The sequence below is a fragment of the Mirounga leonina genome, unplaced genomic scaffold (genome assembly GCF_011800145.1).
Source record: "Mirounga leonina isolate KUSES-001 unplaced genomic scaffold, KU_Mleo_1.0 Mir_82, whole genome shotgun sequence".
NCBI classification, from domain to species: domain Eukaryota; kingdom Metazoa; phylum Chordata; class Mammalia; order Carnivora; family Phocidae; genus Mirounga; species Mirounga leonina.
In genome coordinates this window covers 12,073,613-12,093,840 of record NW_023270825.1, presented here as the reverse complement: position 1 = coordinate 12,093,840, position 20,228 = coordinate 12,073,613, and the positions used below count along the sequence as shown (strand labels likewise).

The window sequence follows — 20,228 nt, the reverse complement described above, 5'->3', positions numbered from 1 at the left end:
GCACCATAGTTTCTGATTCAGTAGCTGTGAGGTACAATTGAGAAAGCTACATTGTAGAAATATTCCTAGGTAATTCTGCTTCAGGTTATGCATGGTCATACTGTTCAGAAATAGTTTTTTTTTTTTTTTAAGATTTTATTTATTTTTTGACAGAGAGACACAGCGAGAGACGGAACACAGCAGGGGGAGTGGGAGAAGGAGAAGCAGGCTTCCCGCGGAGCAGGGAGCCTGATGCAGGGCTCGATCCCAGGACTCTGGGATCATGACCTGAGCCGAAGGCAGCTGCTTAACGACTGAGCCACCCAGGCGCCCCCAGAAATAGTATTTAATTTGTACAACTTTTTGTTTAATTCCTATTCTCCCCCGTTACAGTAAAGATCCATGAAGGTATCATGCTTATCTTGTTTGTTGCTGTATCCTCAGAGAAAGTCGATTTGTACAATGCCTGATAACACTGGAAATGCTGAAATTAACATATGTTGAATGCATAAAAAAGTGCATTAAAAAACTTTTTGACTTAGCTATAAATGAGGTACATTTGCTATTCAACTCCTAAGAGAATCCTGAAAACATAAACAAACAAACTAAGGATTTCCATGTAAATATAGTAAAATCATATTTCAGTAGTGGACACAACAGGGCCTATCTTTGGAAAAGACTGGAATTGAAGAAGAATGCAGTATTATAGCTCGTCATTGCCTGGAGCAGAGCTTCTTACCCCAAAATGCAAGATTCAACAAGATTCAACCTCCTCATGTGTTGAGTATATAATAATATATGTACAAATGTGCATTATCAGATTGTTCAATAGTCTGAAAGCACTCCTTGTGTCTGGCACTGTTCTGGGTACGAAAGATGCAGTAAAGAGTAAAATAGATTTCAAAACAACAACAACCCTGACTTAATGTAGTTTACCTTTTTATGAAACACAGTAAATAAATGAGTAAAACGTTAAAATTGTAATAAGTGCACTGAAGAACAAGAAAGGAGAGAAGGGGGACAGGGAGTGGGTACCACTGGGGGTGGGGCTTCCGAGTCTAAATAGCATGGTCAAGGCAGCCCTCACAACGATGGTGACGTTTAAGCAAAGACCCGAAGACAGTGACAGAGTGCACCATGAACTATCTGGCAGAAGAGCATTCCAGACAGAGCAATTTCTTTGGCTTCAAAGGCCCTGAGATGGAAATTTGTCTGGCATATTTGAAGAACTACATGGAGGCCAGTGTGGCTGGAGCAGATTAACCCAGGGGGAAATCAGGTCAGATGGAATGCCAAGGCCAAATCATGAAGGACCTGACAGACCACTGTGAGAATTTGGCTTTAGCTCTGAATTACATTGAATGACAAGGAAGAGTTGTTGTTGTTGTTTTAAAGATTTTATTTATTTGACAGAGAGAGTACATCAGGAGGAGCGGCAGGCAAAGGGAGAGGGAGAGGCAGGCTCCCCGCCAAGCAGGGAGCCTGATGCGGGGCTCGATTCCAGCACCCCAGGATCAAGACCTGAGCTGAAGGCAGCTGCTTAACCAACTGAGCCACCCAGGCATCCCAACAAGGGAGAGTTTTGAACAAAAGAAACAAGCATTTTATGTCTTTCTATGTGTGTGTGTGTGTACATATACAATGCATGCACATATGGAATGGGTGTGAATGTTTGTGCACATCTATAGGTAGGCAGGTATGTTCTGGAGAGAGATTCCACAGGCATCTGTGAGGTTTCCTCAAGAAGCTACCCCATCATGTACTCTTCCTCTCAACCTCATGGCTTCTGTCTGTTCTTTCTATCTTGTTCACTCCATACTCCAGAGAGGCAGAGTGCTGCTGGGTTTGGTTGTTTTCTAAGCAGACCATTGGTAGGAGTTTAAATGTGTTGTGTTGGATCAAATTGTCTTCTTTCTATAGGACACCTTTCGTTTCACTGGGTTGGCCATGTGAGATGGGTCTGGGGGCTCCTTTCATCTGAGAAAACATGCTGTCACCCCACTAATCCCCTTTGAAATCCAAAGAGGAACCTAGGAGACGTCAGCAGAAAGAAGTCCATTTAGAGTTCTTGGCTCCAAAACCACATCCAGAAGTAGCAGTAAGAGGAAAGGGGCTAATGGGGCACTTGGGTGGCTCAGTCGGTTAGGTGTCTGACTTCAGCTCAGGTCATGATCTCAGGGTCCTGGGACTGAGCCCCGCATCAGGCTCCCTGCTCAGTGGGGAGTCTGCTTCTCCCTTACCCTCTCTCCTTGCTCCTCCCCATTTATGCTCTGTGTCTCTCTTAAATAAATAAAATCTTTAAAAAAAAAAATGAAAGGGGGGACTAAAGGAGGAGGAAGAGGAACAAGGTAGTAGGAATAGTAATAAACACTGACATAGCAGGGCAGATGGAACATTATTTTGAATGAACCTTCTCATTTAGTCCCTACAGCTAGGTCCATCTGTAATTTCACTGAATGATTTCTTGAATTCAAATAAGAACTGGTTTGTATGTTCAAAAATTATTTACCTTTGACTTAGGAAATAGATTTCTTGGTATAGGTTTGCTGGGATCCACATGGTAAAAATTGTCTGTGAGTGGAATAGCAATTCCCATATTAGATGGAGGCCTGTAGTTTATCTGTAAGTGATTAAGCAAAGAAAACATGTAATTCATAATTATTTATGAAGTCTTTAACTTAAAAATCTTGGTTTTCCAGAAAAGCATTCAAAGCAAATATTTCATTTTTAGTTCCAGGCATTCGAGTAAATTTCTATTCTCCCTGCACTCCCTACACCTTATTTTTCTGGGATTTCAACAACCTTAGCCCACAGCAATATAATTGTTTGGAACTTGTAAATAAGTGAAAAAATTTTTTAGTATGTAAAATAGCTACCATAAAGTAAATGCGAGAAAGTTTCAACACCTTATAAAAAGTCTTAGTGGTGTATTTAGTAAATAAATCTTCAAGTTCAGTCAGTTGCTTTTTTTGACACAGAGAAAATCATCAGTAATAAGTTCATCAGCAAAGAATAATAATACACATTTTTTAAAGTGTCACAGATTCTGACAAGGCAGAAATTAAAACTGTAACTACATCGAAATGGAACCAGTAAGATGGAACTAGGACAGGTCAACAGAATGGCCAATAACTGTATATAGCACAAAATCCCCAAGATTATGCCACCATAATATAGCATAAAATAATTTTTATGATGGTGAGACTGAGTTACCAGGAAAAGTCATTATTTCAGGAAGTGTTAGCATTTTAGAAATTAATAATTGTCACATCCTCAAGATGACAGGAAGATTGAACCATAACTGGAGTGTTTTGTGCATCTCAGGAAAGAAATGCTACAATGGGATGGCCAGCCAACCACACAAAATATATCACAGGTAACCTTAAAACAATCTGCTTAGGTTTCTTACCGGTAAAGTTTTGATCATATTAAAACCCTGACTGTCTTTGTGAACACCGCTAATCCAGTCTTCTAGTGGGATGAGTTTACTAGGAATGTGATGCATAGATTTGAGATAACTACAGCTGTTTTTCAATGTTGGCACGACTGTCGTGACAAAGCACTCAGTAGATGCTCCCCAGACAACTAATGCCAATGAGGTTGAACCCTGAGAACATCCAAAGAAATGAAGGTTATTGAAAGTAACTGTTAAATTACTATTTCAATTTCCTTGCTGGTTATGGGTGTAGTGATCCAAAGGTGCACCAGCACCCCAATGTCTATAGCAGCAATGTCCACAATAGCCAAACTATGGAAAGAATCTAGATATCCATCAACAGATGAATGGATAAAGAAGATGTGGTATATCTATACAATGGAATATTACTCAGCATTCAGAAAGGATGAAATCTTACCATTTACATCAACGTGGATGGAACTGGAGGGTATTATGCTAAGTGAAATAAGTCAATCAGAGAAAGACAATTACCACATAGTTTCACTTAAATGAGAACTATAAGAAACAACGCAGAGGAAGGGGATTAAGCCTCACATCAGGCTCTGCACTCAGTGGGGAGTCTGCTTGTCCCTCTCCATTTCCCTCTGGCCATCCCCTCACTCATGCTCTCTCTGTGTCTCTCTCAAAACAAATAAATAAATTTTTTTAAATGTAGAAATACTAATAACTGTGATGATGTTGTAGACTCTGGTACCTCTATCCCCACACTCTGTAGCCATTAAAAATGGTATATTTTAAAAAATTTTTACCAAAACACATTGAACCAGAATCTATGCAGGATTCTACTATTAAAGGAAATGTGGCTAGGGGTGGGAGAGGCACAAATTAAGTAAGAGACAAGGAAACAAACATAAGAATCCAAAATGTTAGACAATCTATAACACAGCTGACCTGATTTCTATAATTCAATGGCAAATGAAGAAAATGGACTAGTATCTAAGACACTTAAGAGAAAATAATCACATACCATGTGAATCTTGTTTGGCTCCCAGTTCAAACAAAACAACTATAAAAATATCTTTGAGAAAACTGGGGAATTTGATTATGGACTAGGTTTTGTAGGATACCAAAAAAAAAAAAAAAAAAAAAAGAAGTTTTAGGAACAACAATGGCATGATAATGGTTATATGAGAGATAATGCACATATTTTTTAGAGATGTATATTGAGTCATATAAAGAGTGAAATGACATGATGCTTGCTTTCATTCTAAAATATCTCAGACTATAAAACAAAAACCAAAATGTTGGGGGGAGGATGATAAAACACAAGCAGCAAAATCTTGACTACCGTTTGAGTACTAGGTATATGGAAACTCTACTTTGGTCTATATCTGGAAGTCTTCATGATAAAGACAATTTTGGGATATGCAGAAAAAATATTTAGTGATTCAAAAGGATTAAATCATATAGTTAAGTGGAAGGGGAAAAAATGTTTAAAGTGTATGTACAACGCTCTCCCAGTTTTAGGGAAAAAAGAAAAAAATACTGTCAGTTCATAGTGATTGAGCCTTTTCCATGTGCCAGACATTTATTTTTTTTAAAGATTTTATTTATTTATTTGATAGAGAGACACAGAGAGAGAGGGAACACAAGCAGGGGGAGTGGGAGAGGGACAAGCAGGCTTCCCACGGAGCAGGGAGCCCGATGTGGGGCTCAATCCCAGGACCCTGGGATCATGACCTGAGCCGAAGGCAGACAGTTAATGACTGAGCCACCCAGGCGCCCCTCCACGTGCCAGACATTTAGACGCCCTACTTGAATGATCACGTTGAATTCTCAGAAACTACCCTGTGAGGCAGGTATTGTCATTATCATCTCCAATTCATAGATGAGGAAACCTAACCATAGTAAAGTGACCTTCCCAAGTTCACAGACGGCACCAAAAGTGAGATCTATACCAGGCAGTCTTATCCAAAGCTCATTCATTCTATAATGCTAAGGTTTTATTTATTTATTTGTCAGAGAGAGAAAGAGAGCACAAGCAAGGGGAGCTGCAGGCAGAGGGAGAAGCAGACTCCCTGCTGAGCAGGGAGCCCGATGCAGGACTCGATCCCAGGACCCTCAATCCCAGGACCCCAGGATCATGACCTGAGCCAAAGGCAGATGCTTAACTGACTGAGCCACCCAGGTATCCCTCGTAATGTTTTACTGCCTTTTTGTAATTGCCCAAATGTTAAAAGTGCTTAGTCATTCTTGAGAGGTAGGATTATGTGTGATTTTCCCTTCTTTCTCTTGGCTTATATTGTAAGTTTTCCATAATTAACAGACTTTTTTGTAATTAAAGAAAATCTTACTTGACGTAAAGCTTTGCTAGCTGCAGAAATTTTCATTACGTAACTATCAGTATCATCAAAAGAGCCTTCAGCTTTAACTTCCAACAAATTTGCATTTCCAACAATGACTTTCAGTAGTGGTATTTCGAGTGTTCGAACACCTACGGAAACAAGGCTAAAGGTTAAAATTAAATCATAGTGTGTCAATTATACTAAAAACATCTGGAAACTAAAAAAGAAAAATAATTAAATCATGAAAATTTTAAACAATTTCATAATGTCTAGCTAATCAGGATTCTAGAACAGCTACAGACTCTATTATGAACGCTTCATAATGGCTACAAATATAGTTAGGAATTTATATGGAGTTAACTTTGATGGCTCTTGGAAAAATTTAACTTCACAAATATTTTCTCACAGAAATATTGCTCCCTTCCATTTCTCATTCTTCAGCCAAGGTCTCAAATGCATGAAAAGGTCACTTGGACTGTACTGGTCACACTGAGCTGGATGGCTTAGTGAAGAAACTGAAGGATGCATGCTCAACTTCAAGAGCCATCAGCCCATGGTTGCCAAGACAAAATGAGGCAGGTAACATGACCTGTCATCAGGCCTATTTCTGCCTGCAGGCCACCTGCTTGCAATCGCTCCATACTGAGAAATTTACTAGAAAAAGAGATTTGACAGACTATGTAGTCTATCTGCCATCCTTACTAATCAGTAAATCAGGGCTGAGAAGTAGGAAATTATTTGCCTGAAGTCTCATCTACAACCCTTTCCCTTAAACCAAAGTGAGCTGGTTAGTGCTTCCTAAACAGTCTACTGGGTATTTCTGTTAGAATGCAGATTCTGATTTACCAGGGTCTGCAGAGGGGACTGAGTTTGTACATCCTCTACATTAGCTGTATTCAGGTATAACTGACGAAGAAAATTGTATATATTTAAAGTGTATAACGTGATGATTTCATATATATAGGTATCATATATATATTCATTTATATATATATATATACACACACACACTGTGAAATGAATACCACAATTAAATTAACACATCCACCACCTCATAATTACTTTGTATGTGTAGTGAGAACATATAAGATCTACTCTCTTAGCAGTATTATTATTATGATGATTTTTTTTTGAGAGCGGGCAGAGAGGAGAGAGGGGGAAAGGGAGAGAGAGAGAATCTTAAGCAAGCCCCAAGTCCAGCACAGAGCCTAAAGCGGGTCTCAATCTCATGACCCTCTATCTCAGGACCCTGAGATCAGGACCTGAGCCAAAATCAGAAGTCGGATGCTTAACTGCCTGAGCCACCCAGGCACCTCCAATACAGTATTATTAACTATAGGTCCCATGGCATATGTTACATCCCCAGAACTTACTCATTTTACAATGAGAAGTTGTATCCACTCACCAACATCTGTACATTTTTTTCTACTCCCTAACCCCTAGCAACCAGCATTTATTCTACTCTCTATTTCTGTGAGTTAGACTTTTAAAAATTAGATTCCACGTCTGAGTGAGATAATATAGTACTTATCTATCTCTATGTGGCTTATTTCATTTAGCATATCCTCCAGGTTCATCCATGTTACTGCAAATGGCAGAATTTCCTTCTCTTTATGGCTTAATAATTAGCCATCTCTCTCTTCTCTCTCACAAACACACACACACACACACACACACACACCATGTTTTCTTTATCCATTCTTCCATCAACCGACACTTAGGTTGTTTCTGTATCTTGGCTATTATAACCTGCAATGAACATGGGAGTGCAGATACCTCTTTGAGAAACTGATTTTGTTTCCTTCAGATATATACCCAGAAGTGGGATTTCTGGATCATATGGTAGTTCTATTTTTAATTTTTTGAGGAACTTCCATACTGTTTTCCATAGTGGCTGCCCCAGTTTACATTTCCTCCAATGGTGCATGAGGGTTCCCTTTTTGTCTACATCCTCACCAATGCTTGTCATCTCTTGTCTTTTTGATACTAGTCATTCTAACAGGTTTGAGGTGATATCTCACTGTGGTTTTGATTTGCATTTTCCTCATGATTTGTGATGTTGAACACTTTCTCCTGTATTTGTTGGCCATGCATATGTCTTCTTCGAAAAATGTCTATTCAGGTTCTTTGCTCGTTTTTTAATTGCATTATTTGTGGGGTTTTGTTTGTTTTTTGCTATTGAGATGCATGAGTTCCTTATACACTTTAGATATTAACCTCTTATCGGATATATGGTTTGCCCATATTTTCTCCCACTCCATAAGCTGTCTTTTCATTTTGCTGGTTCCCTTTGCTGTGCAGAAGCTTTTTAGTTTGATGTAGTCCTACTTATTTACTTCTGTTTTTGTTGCCTTTGATTTTTGTGTCATATCCAGAAAAGTCAGTGCCAAGACCAAAGTCAAGGATCTTTTCCCCTATGTTTTCTTCTAGGAGTTTTATGGTTTTAGGTCTTACATTTAAGCCTTTAATCCATTTCATAAATTTTTGTGAGGGGTGTAAGATAAGGGTTCAGTTTCATTCTTTTGGATGTGATTATCCAGTTTTCCCTACATCATTATTGAAGAGACTATCTTTTTCCCCACTGTGTGTTCTTGGCTCCTTGTCAAATATTAATTAACCATATATGTGTGGGTTTATTTCTGGGCTGTCTATTTTACTCCACTGGGCTATGGTTTTTATGCCAGTACCATAATGTTTTGATTAATATAGTGTTGTAATATAGTTTGAAATCAGGGAGTATGATGCCTCTAGTTTTGTTCTTCCTGAAGACTTCTTTAGCTATTCAGGGTTTTTAATGTGGTATATGATATTAACGTAATGAAGGGTAAAAATCATTGATTATCTACATCACAATAGATGTAGAAAAAGCATTCAACAACATTCAACATCCATTCATGATAAAAACTCTCCACAAATTAGGTATAGAAGGAATGTATCTCAACACAATAAAGGTCATATATGACAAGACCGTAGCTAACTTCATACTCCTATGTCATCATACTCATCATACTCAAAGCTTAAAACTTTGCCTCTAAGGTCAGGAACAAGACAAGGATGCCTACTCTTGCTAATTCTGTTCAACATGGTACTGGAAGTCCTACCCAGAACAATTAGGCAAGAAAAAGAAATACAATGCATCCAAATCAGAAAGGAAGAAGTAAAATTGCTTCTGTTTGCAGGTAACAGGATCTTATATAGAGATAAGTAAAGTTGCAGGATTCAGAATCAAAATACAAAAATCAGTTGTGTTTCTATATACTAACAATGAACTATCCAAAAGAGAAATTAAGAAAACAATCTCATTTACAATAGCATCAAAAAGAATAAAATACATAGGAGTAAATTTAACCAAAGAGGTGAAAGACCTGTACACTGAAAACTATGAGTTTCAGTGAAAGAAATTGAAGAAGACACAAATAAATGGAAAGATATCCTGTGTTCGTATATTGCAAGAATACTGTTAAAATGTTCATACCTATAGACTCAGTGCAATCCATATCAATATTCCAATAGGGTTTTTCAAAGAAATAGAAAAAACAGCCCTAAAATTTGTGTGGAACCACAAAAGATTCTACACTTCTAACAAGCAGCTAGGTGCTGCTGATGTGGTTGGTCTAGGCACCCACACTTTGAGTAGCATGCACTAGGCTTTTCTTCACAAAGAGGCAATTGAGTTGATTTGATTATTACTATTTGTTTCCATCAAACTGAATGAGTAAAACTGTACCATTCAACAATGAATTTGGTATATTTTAAAGCTGAAATATTTAGAACACTGTGGGACTTAGAATATGAAGAGATAACAAAGGAACAAAGTTTTAACAATCCAGAATGGTGAAGATGATAGGTAAATTGTTTACTGTATTCTGAAACCAGTTAAGAAAGATCACACTATTCAAGAAGTGATATTGGAACAACTAGCTAACCACCTACAATATACCAAAGCAAAATCTACATAAATTAAAGACTTAGATGGAAAGTTAAAACTATAAAATTAAAACTCCAAAATTACTTGAAGGAAATATGGACAATTAGTCATATAATCAATGAGAAAGGATTCTAAGAGTTTCAAGAGGAAGTTGTTTTTTTTTTTTTAACAGTATTTAAGTCTACAATCTTGATTGAAACAGAGAGTTGTCCTCCAATTTTTTTTTTTTTTTGGTAATTTTCACTTGTATAAATTGTATTTGATTCTGTTTTTAAATGAGCCTTTTTAAAAAAATTATGTTTTGCCCTTTCATTATGATTCAAAGATCTTCTTTTGTCTCTTTGAGAGTTTTACATATAGTTGGTTTATAGTGTCTTTCTGATTTTTCTATTGTCTCAAGTCCTTGGAGATTAAAGATCAAGTTCTTGGGGTGCCTTGATGGCTCAGTCAAGCAGCTGACTCTTGATCTCAGGTCTTGATTTCAGGGTCATGAGTTCAAGCCCTGCATTGGGCTCCATGCTGGGTGTGGAGCCTACTTTATAAGTAAGTGAGTAAGTAAATAAAATGAAAATAAAAATCAAGTTCTCTTTCTTATGTTAGGTCATTTCGTTACATAGTTTTAAAATGTTTTCCTCAATTCACGTTCCATGGAGATTGATTTTTCCATGGAAGTCTATATTCCCTGGATTATGGAAATGTTCCTACCAAGGGTTTTATGCTTGTCTATGCTGGAGCCCATGTGTTATAATTATTTCTCAGCTTGAGATTCCTACAACTAGTGTGTTGTCTCTAGGGGTTACACAGTCTTGGACTTTGGGGTTTCACAGGAGATCCTTTTTTTCCACTTTGAGTCTCATGGAGTTGATAATCCCCTGAACTCCCTCTTTGGATTGGTAGAGTTTTCATAATCCCCCTTTCATGATTTAAGCTCCCAGCTTTACTTAATGGTTTTGGTTCCAGCCTTCTACCACAAAGTATATTCTGCCAATGCCTGGGCGTTAAAATCCGTCCCTTTGCCTATATGGCCCATACTTGAGCCTCACATCTTTCAGGGTGCCACAAAGTAGCTAATTTCTTTGGCTTTGAGTTCCCTCTTCATTTCTGGTGACAGGATTTTCTTCTCTTTCCCTCCCTTCCCTCCATCTTTCCCTTCTCTCTTTCTAGCTCAGTTATTTACCAAAATTTTTGTTTTACTTTTCCAGTGTGCCATTTCTCCATCATCTTTTGTAAGTTTAATGTTACTTTTGCAATAAATAAATGCCATGGGAAAATAGAATACTATTTAAAAGTTATTTTTTGGCTTAAAATAAATACTTGAAATAACTACAACAATATCAAAGGAATGAAAGAGTTTTCTTTTCAGAGGACAGTAAAAATCTAAACGAAAATCCTGTGTAAACTTGGACTGCTAACTTAACCTCATTTTTCTCATTTGTAAATGAGGATTAAAATCTAGCCTTTTAGAGTTGCTATAAGCATTAAATTAAAAATACATAAAAATAATTTAGTACAGAGCCTCGCACATAGTAAGTGTTCAATAATTAGAAGCCAATACTGTTACTAACAGAATGCCAGCTACTATGTAAGCCAAAGATAATGGAAATATCAAAGAATATATTTTACATTCAAGAAAAACAACATCTCCTTTGATGTTTCCCAGTAAAAATAAACTTACCTTTTGTATTAGGTATGATCTTAACTTCTAAAGTACGAGATTTCCCCAGATCAATGTATTTCAGGATATTGAGGGATAGGGAATGATCATGTTGAAACCAATAATTACATGGTTTTGCATATATAGACCACATTCGTCCATTCCTGTGCCCCAAGTTGTATAAGAACCAGGAGTCTTTTGGGAAGGTCATATTGTTGAGCACTCTTTCAGGCATGGTAGCAACAGCTAAAGCATTCTTAGCATCTAAAACGCTTATGATCAGGAAGCTGCTGTAACCAGGAATCACCACAGTCTTCTCTATATCCAGATCTTGAAATGAGGCATTAGTACCCGGAGCTAAAACAGGAATAATTTATTATAAAATAAAATAGCCAATGTTCTTCAAGCATACCGGTGGACAAATTGATGAAAACATTATTTGAGTTTTTAAACTATGGTCTTAACCAGAGAACACAGTGGCCAGATATGAGGTTAGAATTCAAATTATTTTATAGAAAGTATATCACAAATATGTCAAGCACAAACCTATACTTAAACCTTTACTATGAAACTAGTTCTATAAAATCCTCAGCAGAAAAAAAAAAAAAAAACCACCACCACCCATGTAGGGCTAAGTAATTATAAGAAAGCTGACTTCTCTACTTTAGAACTGCCAAGAGCCTTAATAACTTAGAATCTTTATTGTGATTCTACAAGAGAAGGATAATATAGCTAGTGTTTCCCCAGGATATTTATTGAGTAGATGAATAATTGTTTAGGAAGAGCATGAAGACTTAAAAGAAACTAGACTTTAGGGCAGGACCGTGAGAAACATTCCCACGTAAGAGGATGTGAGAAGAGCCGCAAGAGGGCTCTTTCAAGGAAGGGGAGGTCGCCATAGTCAAATGTCTTTGATAGGTCAGGAAATATACCACCACACCAATGTTCTCCTCATTCTGAAAAAATCAATAGAAGTAGTCAGAAGAGACCATCATAGTTCCATGCTCTAATTCCTCCCACTCCATTATTTTTCTTATTTATTGGAGAGAGAGAGAGAGAAAGAGAGAGTGAGGGGAGAGACAGAGTAGGAGGAAGAGAGAGAATCCCAAGCAGACTCTTCACTGAGCGTGGAGCTGGACACAGGGCTCAATCCCAGGACCCTGAGTCCATGACCTGAGCAGGAACCAAGAGTTGGATGCTTAACCGACTGAGCCATCCAGTCGCCCCATTATTTCTCCCACTTTATACAAACCAACAAAAATCCTTTCCCGCATTCCCTCCAACTGCCACATAATCTCTCCTCCCCTTATAGCAAAATCCCTCCCCCCAAAGAGGTGCTTTCATTCACTGTCTTCAATTCCTCTCTGTTTAGAGAAATTCAATTCCTACTGTTTAGAACCTAATCCAATCAGACTTTTTGTCTACACTACTCCACCCAACAAAAGATCTTGTCAAGGTTACCAATGACTTGCCCACAGATCTGCTGGTTGGTTTTCCTTCCTCATCTGACCTCACCTACTGGTTCTCTCCTTCTTGAAAGACTTTCCTCACACTTTCTCTTAATTCTTCTCTGAGCAGACCATCCACTCTCCTGTCCTGTGGGGAAAATTATGGGGCGGCTGGATGGCTCAGTCGGTTAAGCATCCAGCTCTTGTTTTCTGCTCAGGTCACGAATTCAGGGTCCTGGGATTGAGTCCTGTGTCCCCCGTCTTCCTAAACACTAACTGTTGCAATGCCAAGGATTGCAACTTTGGCCTTTTCCTTTCCATATTTATACTCATCTTCCAGGTGATGTCATCTGGTCTCATAGCATCAACTATCATACATACACTGACTGCTCAAATTTCTCTCTCCAGTCCAGATGCCTTCCCTGAACTCCAGGTTTGTCTTACTAAATATGAACCTCATTTCTCCACTTGGGTGAATAACAGTTATCTTAAATTTAATATAATCTCTCACCTGATTACTGCAATCACAAAATTGATTTCTCTGCTTTCCTTCTTGACTTCTATCACCTGCCCAGCCCATTCTCAACACAGGAACCAAAGTGATCTTGTTAAAACCTAAGGCCAATCATGTTACTTTCTGCTTGAATGCCTCCAATGGCTTCCCATTTACTCAAAATAAAAGCCAAATCCTTACAATAAACAATACTAATGTTGGATTTATATCTATTGTATATAATCCTTCAAATAGAAATATCCTACATAATTATTTTTTTAACATTCTATTTTTTTTAAAGATTTTATTTATTTATTTAATTGACACAGAGAGAGAGACAGCGAGAGAGGGAACACAAGCAGGGGGAGTGGGAGCAGGAGAAGCAGGCTTCCGGCCCAGCAGGGAGCCCGACGCAGGGCTCGATCCCAGGACCCTGGGATCATGACCTGAGCCAAAGGCAGTCGCTTAACCAACTGAGCCACCCAGGCGCCCCCCTACATAATTATTTTAATATGTGGGGCAAAATCTACATGGACTTCGTTTTTTTTTTTTTTTTTTGGACTTCCTATTTTCTTTCACTTCTCCTTAATACTGTTTAAGACAAAATAACATTATAGGAATAAATGACAGGCACTACTATTGATGAAATATTAATGAAGTTATAGCTAGATTTCATTATATTAGAAATTAAAAATTCCTCCAGGAACCTAAGTGTATGTAGATTTCAGCAGCTTGCCAATTGGACTAAATTTTGAAATCTACTGTTCTTCTATAAATGAGCATGAACAATCTTCCCAAAAGATAATTCATTTTTTTCTAGCCATCAGAGATGTACCACATTATTATACTTACTTTGTGGTTGAAGAGTAAGTTTATAGAAGACATTTCCAGTTCGATTAATAGAAAGGGAACTAGACAAACAAGGGCTCGTATTCACTTCTTCTATTCCAAAAGGGTCTATCACTTCCGCAATAACAGAGGACAAAAATCCATCAGGAGTGTTATGTTGTAATACCTTTCTTATGTAAGCTGTTCCAGTTTTCCTAAAAACCAAACCAACAAACATCAAGCCATCTGGATAAAACAGTGGTTTAAATGAGTAAGCTTGTGAACACATGATTTACAAATATACCACAAACAGCCAACAAATGAATAATTGGTCAACATTTGTTCAACCTCACTAGCAATCAGTGAAATGCCGGCTATAGCCACTGGATACAATTTCCCGCCCATCAAATTAACAAAGATTTTTAACTGACAGGGTTCAGAAGCAGCAAGGATTGAGTGGAGATAGGCACTCATCCACTACTGATGGACCATAAATTGGTACAAGCTTCCCAGAAAGCAAACTGACATTATGTAGTAAGAGCTCTAGCATTATATTTTTTCCCCTCTGATTCCATAAGTCTACTGACAGGGCTCTATCCTAATGCAATAACTTGAATCACAGGGGGGGAAAAAAAAAAGCTTTTCATACATGAGATGTTCATCATGGCATTATGATAAAAATTAAAAATAAATGACAACAATAGGAAAATTAAGTAAATGATAATACATTATCTACTTAGAACAAATGCAACTATTAAAATCGTATTTAGAAAGTGTTTTTAATTACATAAGGAAAGTGGTCATATTATAATGTCTAAATGAAAGAAGCAATGTGAAAAATGCTAATTAAAAAATTTTAAATGCATATTTAAGAGGTTAATTGGTAATTCATCAAAATGTTAACAGTTGTGATTTTAATTCACTTCTTCATGTTTATCTGATTTTTTTTTAAGATTTTTAATTTATTTGACAGAACAAGTAGGCAGAGCGGCAGGCAGAGGGAGAGGGACAAGCAGACTCCGTGTTGAGTGTGGAGCCCGATATGGGGCTGGATCCCAGGACCCTGACTGAGATCATGACCTGAGCCAAATCAAGAGTTAGTCACTTAACCCGCTGAGCCACCCAGATACGCCCATGTTTATCTGACTTTTAAGAAATTTGTACAATGAGTAAGTACAAGGAAAAAAATCTATTTTTAAAATGTTAACTTGGGATATCCACATGCAAAAAAAATAAATAAACCTAAACACAGACCTTACACCCTTCACAAAAATTAGCTCAAAATGGATCACAGACTTAAATATAAAATGCAAAACTATAAAGCTCGTACAAGATTAACACAGGAGAAAACCTACATGACCTTGGTCATGGGAATGACTTTTTAGATACAACACCGAAGGCACGATCCATGAAAGAAAAAAACTTGATAAGCCATACTTTATTGAAATTAAAAACTTCTCCCAAAATAAACTGTAGAGCAAGAAAAAAGCCTTTTTTTTTCTCTACCTCCCTAGATTCTGCACTTGGGGCCCTGGAAGTTAAACTGACAAAAGACAGATTACAAGAGGAAAACAAATAGAGTTTATTAACCTGTGTGTCACGTTCACACATGAGAGACATGTCAGTGACGAGGAACTCAAGGGGATGGTTAGAACCTGGGGTTTACAAAGCATTTTAACAAAGAACAGTAAATTTCTAGAGCAGTGACAAGACAAAGGAAAAGGGGTTGAGGCTTTCAGGAGTGCCAAACTGTGGAAAAGTTAATATACGAGGGACACTAATGAAAGCGAAGTCTTGCTTAGTAAGATTTGTTATGTAGATGCCACTCAGGTCTCTGGGCTGATAGAATCTCTGGAGATTAGGGATCATCTTGCCTTTCCTAGGAGGGAAAGGCTCTTGCTGATACCTTAGAAGCAAGCATTGCTCAGAATACCTCATACCTGGCCATGCAGTATTTCATGCAAGATGGGCAGAGATTTTTTTTTCTTTCTTTTTTATTAAAGATTTATTTATTTATTTATTTTAGAGAGAGAGCTTGAGCATGAGCAGGGGGAGGGACAGAGGCAGAGGGTGAGAGAGAATCTCAAGCAGACTTTGTGAAAAGTAAATAAAAATAGAAGGGCAAAAATACAAAATGCTGACAACGCGAAATGTCTACAAGGATGTGGAGCAACAGGTGGGAAGACCGAACGGTACAGCCACCTTGCAAGACAGTTTGGCAGTTTCTTATAGAACTAAAAATGTTCTTACCATGCTCTACAGTTTATTTTGGGTAACAGTCCTTTATCACGTGTGTCTTTTGCAAATAGCCGTGCCTCCACCCCCCAACATGTGGCTTGTCTTCTAATTGCTACAACTATTTGTGGAAGAAACGAGTGAAGGGCTCCCCCTGATCCAAACGCCTGACTCTCTAGAACCTGCCTTGGCCTGTTGCTGACTTCGGGATTTTGGGTCCCCAACCATTGACCTGCCCGGTTGACATCTGGCTCGTCTCCAGTTCTCTGACGCTGGCTCTGTGCTCCCCTTTCCTGACTTGGAGATGCCCATTCCCTAGTTTCTGCCCAAGTAGAGCCAAGTTACGGAGTCTGATCACAGATTGTGCTGTTCCAGTTTGCAAATATACGTACCTCGCTTTTCCAAAGTTCACCTCACCCCACTTGACTTGGACAAAAGACCTACGTTAGCACTTGTTTTTGCTAACTGAAAGAAATCTGAAGAGAATTTTCCCTTTTCCGAGAAAACGCCAAAAGTAAAAACAGCAACCAGCTTTTGTTTTGCAGCGAGCAGATCTGTTATAGGGGCCCCGCCCAGCCTCTTCCCTGCAAACTCCCCGCAGCATCTCAGCATCAAGCCGCCAGAGCGCTGACCTGGGTGAGCACCTGTGCCTCATCCCTACTTATTTTGTGCATCTGTTAGCAGGATGTGTCCTAAGGTATCAGAAAAAGCCTAATAGAGGGTATTTTGTGGGGCCTGGGAATACTCAGAAATTTTTCCATATAAGTTAAGGATAATTGCTTCTTTGCTTTACTCCAGTTCGACTTGTGAAAAGTTTCATAGGCATGCTCTACTTTCAGACAGTGAGGGAAACTTGATTTGGATGCTTAAGAGAATGATCATATGCTTTTAAAAATAATCAGGACGTAAAAAATTAATATTAACATTGAGATTATATTAATCATGTTAATCTTTTAAAAAGTGATTCTATATGGTTTTTTAAAAAGACTTTACTTATTTATTTGAGAGAGAGAGAGAGAGCATGCACAAACAGGCAGAGCAACAGGCAGAGGGAGAAGGAGACTCCCCGCTGAGCAGGGAGCCTGATGCAGGACTTGATCCCAGGACTCTGGGATCATGACCTGAGCCGAAGGCAGATGCTTAACCTACTGAGCCACCCAGGCACCCCAATTCTATGTTTTCTACAAGGACATACCTACAGAAACTAAGTGGCTTGGAATGTCACCCATACAAAAACCACTGAAAATAAAATACAGTTTTAGAGATTACAGGTACTTTTCTTCAACACAGAAAGCTTTATAATCCTTGTAGAAAAAATAAATAAAACCTACACCAGCACTTTTTCTATCATATCTGATTTCAGTCTTCACCTCCACTTCTGTGTGAGCTGTTCCATGATACATGGAATTGTTGGCTATGGGACAAGGTGCATACTGACAGCCCAGTACAAATATAATAAACAGATATCAACCTGGTGGAACAGGACCCACTGTGTTTGGAATAGGGTGAGTTTAGGGGTGCCTGGGTGGCTCATTCAGTTAAGCGTCCAGCTCTTGATTTCGGCTCAGGCCATGATCTCAGGGTTGTGAGATCGAGTCCTGTGTCCGACTCCGTGCTCAGCTAGTAGTCACTTAAGATTCTACCTCTGCCCCTTCCCCCCCTTAAAAAAAAAAAAAAGAAAAAGGTGAATTTCTGGTCATCCGAAATTGTTCCTTTTCTGGTTGTTAGATATTTCGGGAGTCATAAAATTCATAATGTTCTTCAAAGAAAGTTTTCAGGCCTTAAAGGTAGCTTTAAGGGTCAGTGGCTCTTGCTGATACCTTAGAAGCAAGCATTGCTCAGAATACCTCATACCTGGCCATGCAGTATTTCATGCAAGATGGCCTTCACTCTGTTAGACGTGTCTGTCTTTAGGACATGTGACAATGGCCATGTGTGTGAACCCTGTGGACCGTGTCCAGTGAAGCCCAGAACATATTTGCTACTCAAGATGACACAGCACATTTCCCGATAGTGCCAACATAATCAGCCCCGTGTTTCTAAGCTTGGGGCATCATTCAAAGCACCTTGGAGTCTGTAAGTGTATTTGGCCTTCTGAGGTATCAAAAAAAGACGTACTCTAGTTCACCAAGAAAACTACTCAAAGAAGTTGCCTCAAAATTTAGAGTTTAGTAACCAGTGGGCAATCTAAATAAATGGGAGGCAAATCAGTAACTACCTGGAGTGTATCACTTTTCCCAGGTGCATGTTGCTGAATTTCTTGGTGTATGTATTTCCTTGAGGTTCACTTGCAGGCACATATGCATAAAAGATCATTTCTTTTAAGGTGACATACTGTGGCGCAAGGGCAGTTTCAAAGCCCATATCAGGAGCCTGGAGAAGGAAAAGAACAAAAAACATTGCCTTTATACCATTTTATACTTCAATTAGGGCAAAATGCAAATATCAGATTGGTTTCCAGTGCATGTCACAACAGTGCTGCTTTGCTTATCAGTAAGAGTAATATTTCAACATGTTCTCTTCGTATATCCATGTGTGTGCAAGGGATAATGCATTTTTCCGTTAAGGAGGCAAAGAAATTCTGGGGAGTAAGGTTCAGTTTTAGGGTTCCTGTGCCCTTGGTAGAAGGCTGGAGTGCAAGGGTGCGTGGAAGTGTGTCTTCCATTGTGTAGGAGGGGTTTGGAGGTGCAGATTTTAGAGCTCAGTTCTTACTGGAGTTTTTGTTGTTGTTGTTTTTTAAGGAAGGGGCTGTGACATATGTCTCCTGACTTGAAAGTGGCTGCCAGTTCTCCTTGCCTTGGGATGGTCCCCAAAGTTCCCAAAGCTGGACGGAATCAGGATCAGAGAAGGGTGTGTTGAAAAGATCATCACGAAGGGGATGTTGGGGTTGACCTGGTGGCCATGACATGAGTAGGTAGTAGATAGTGTAGACTGGTTGGGTGCACAGCCATTCAGTGGTGCCTCCAAGACCCATTTTCAGTCATGCCTTGTCCCCTGGGCTCTTGAGAAGAGGAAAGAGTGGGAAACAGAGGCGAGGAGAACTGGCGTGAGACTGAATCGATGTCCTAAGGCTCTTTGAAGAGCCTCTTGAAAAGGCTGAATGTGCTTTAGAATTCCCAATGCCATTCTAGCCTGGAAGTGACAAGAACATCCCACAAAAAGTGTATACAAGTCCAGCAAAAGGCCACACACGGACAAAAGCACAGGCCTTGGGACCTACTGTCCGGGTAGATGCTTGATCCAATAACCACCCAGTGGTGTGTATAATTTGGGCTTATTTAGCCTTGCTGTGCCTCGTTTCCTCATTAGTAAAATGAAGATAAATAGTTGTTATAAAGATTTAAGAATGCACAACAGCGCCTGGCACATAGAGCCAAATAATGGCTAGTGATCATTTTTATCCAGAGAGGATGCATGCATAGTTAGTTTTGGGGGTTGGGAGGCGAACTCATCTTGAGGCTAAAAAATCCCAACTGGCTTTTTATTTTAATAATTTAAACTTTCACATAAGAGAACTAAGACGTTTTCTACAAATTGCGTAGTGAAAAATGTAGGTTTCTACTTTTTTTGATAACTCCCACCCTCCCGCTCACGTCCTTTGGTTTGTGTCTTCGCAGAGCCCACATAACAGACGGCAAACACACGGCAAGTCACGTGGCCGCACTGGACGGTCACGGGGGAGTCACGTGGCTCCACTGGATGGTCACGGGGGAGTCACGTGGTCTCACTGGACGGTCACGGGGTGGGGGGAGTCACGTGGCCGCACTGGACGGTCACGGGGGAGTCATGTGGTCTTACTGGACGGTCACGGGGCGGGGGGAGTCACGTGGCCGCACTGGACGGTCACGGGGGAGTCATGTGGTCTTACTGGACGGTCACGGGGCGGGGGGAGTCACGTGGCCGCACTGGACGGTCACGGGG

At 39.2% G+C, this 20,228-nt stretch overlaps 1 protein-coding gene across 1 annotated transcript in view; it reads right to left on the bottom strand.

Moving 5' to 3' along the window:
- The window catches only part of CATSPERB (cation channel sperm associated auxiliary subunit beta), a 95,370-nt gene that overhangs the window by 14,555 nt on the left and 60,587 nt on the right, over positions 1–20,228 (bottom strand). Inside the window, exons 16-21 of the mRNA XM_034992627.1 lie at positions 18,526–18,680; positions 14,097–14,287; positions 11,325–11,660; positions 5,731–5,870; positions 3,389–3,586; positions 2,489–2,599 (exon numbers count right to left, since the gene is read on the bottom strand). Of these exons, the coding sequence (XP_034848518.1) occupies positions 2,489–2,599; positions 3,389–3,586; positions 5,731–5,870; positions 11,325–11,660; positions 14,097–14,287; positions 18,526–18,680 (1,131 nt within the window). The remainder of the gene's footprint in view (positions 1–2,488; positions 2,600–3,388; positions 3,587–5,730; positions 5,871–11,324; positions 11,661–14,096; positions 14,288–18,525; positions 18,681–20,228) is intronic.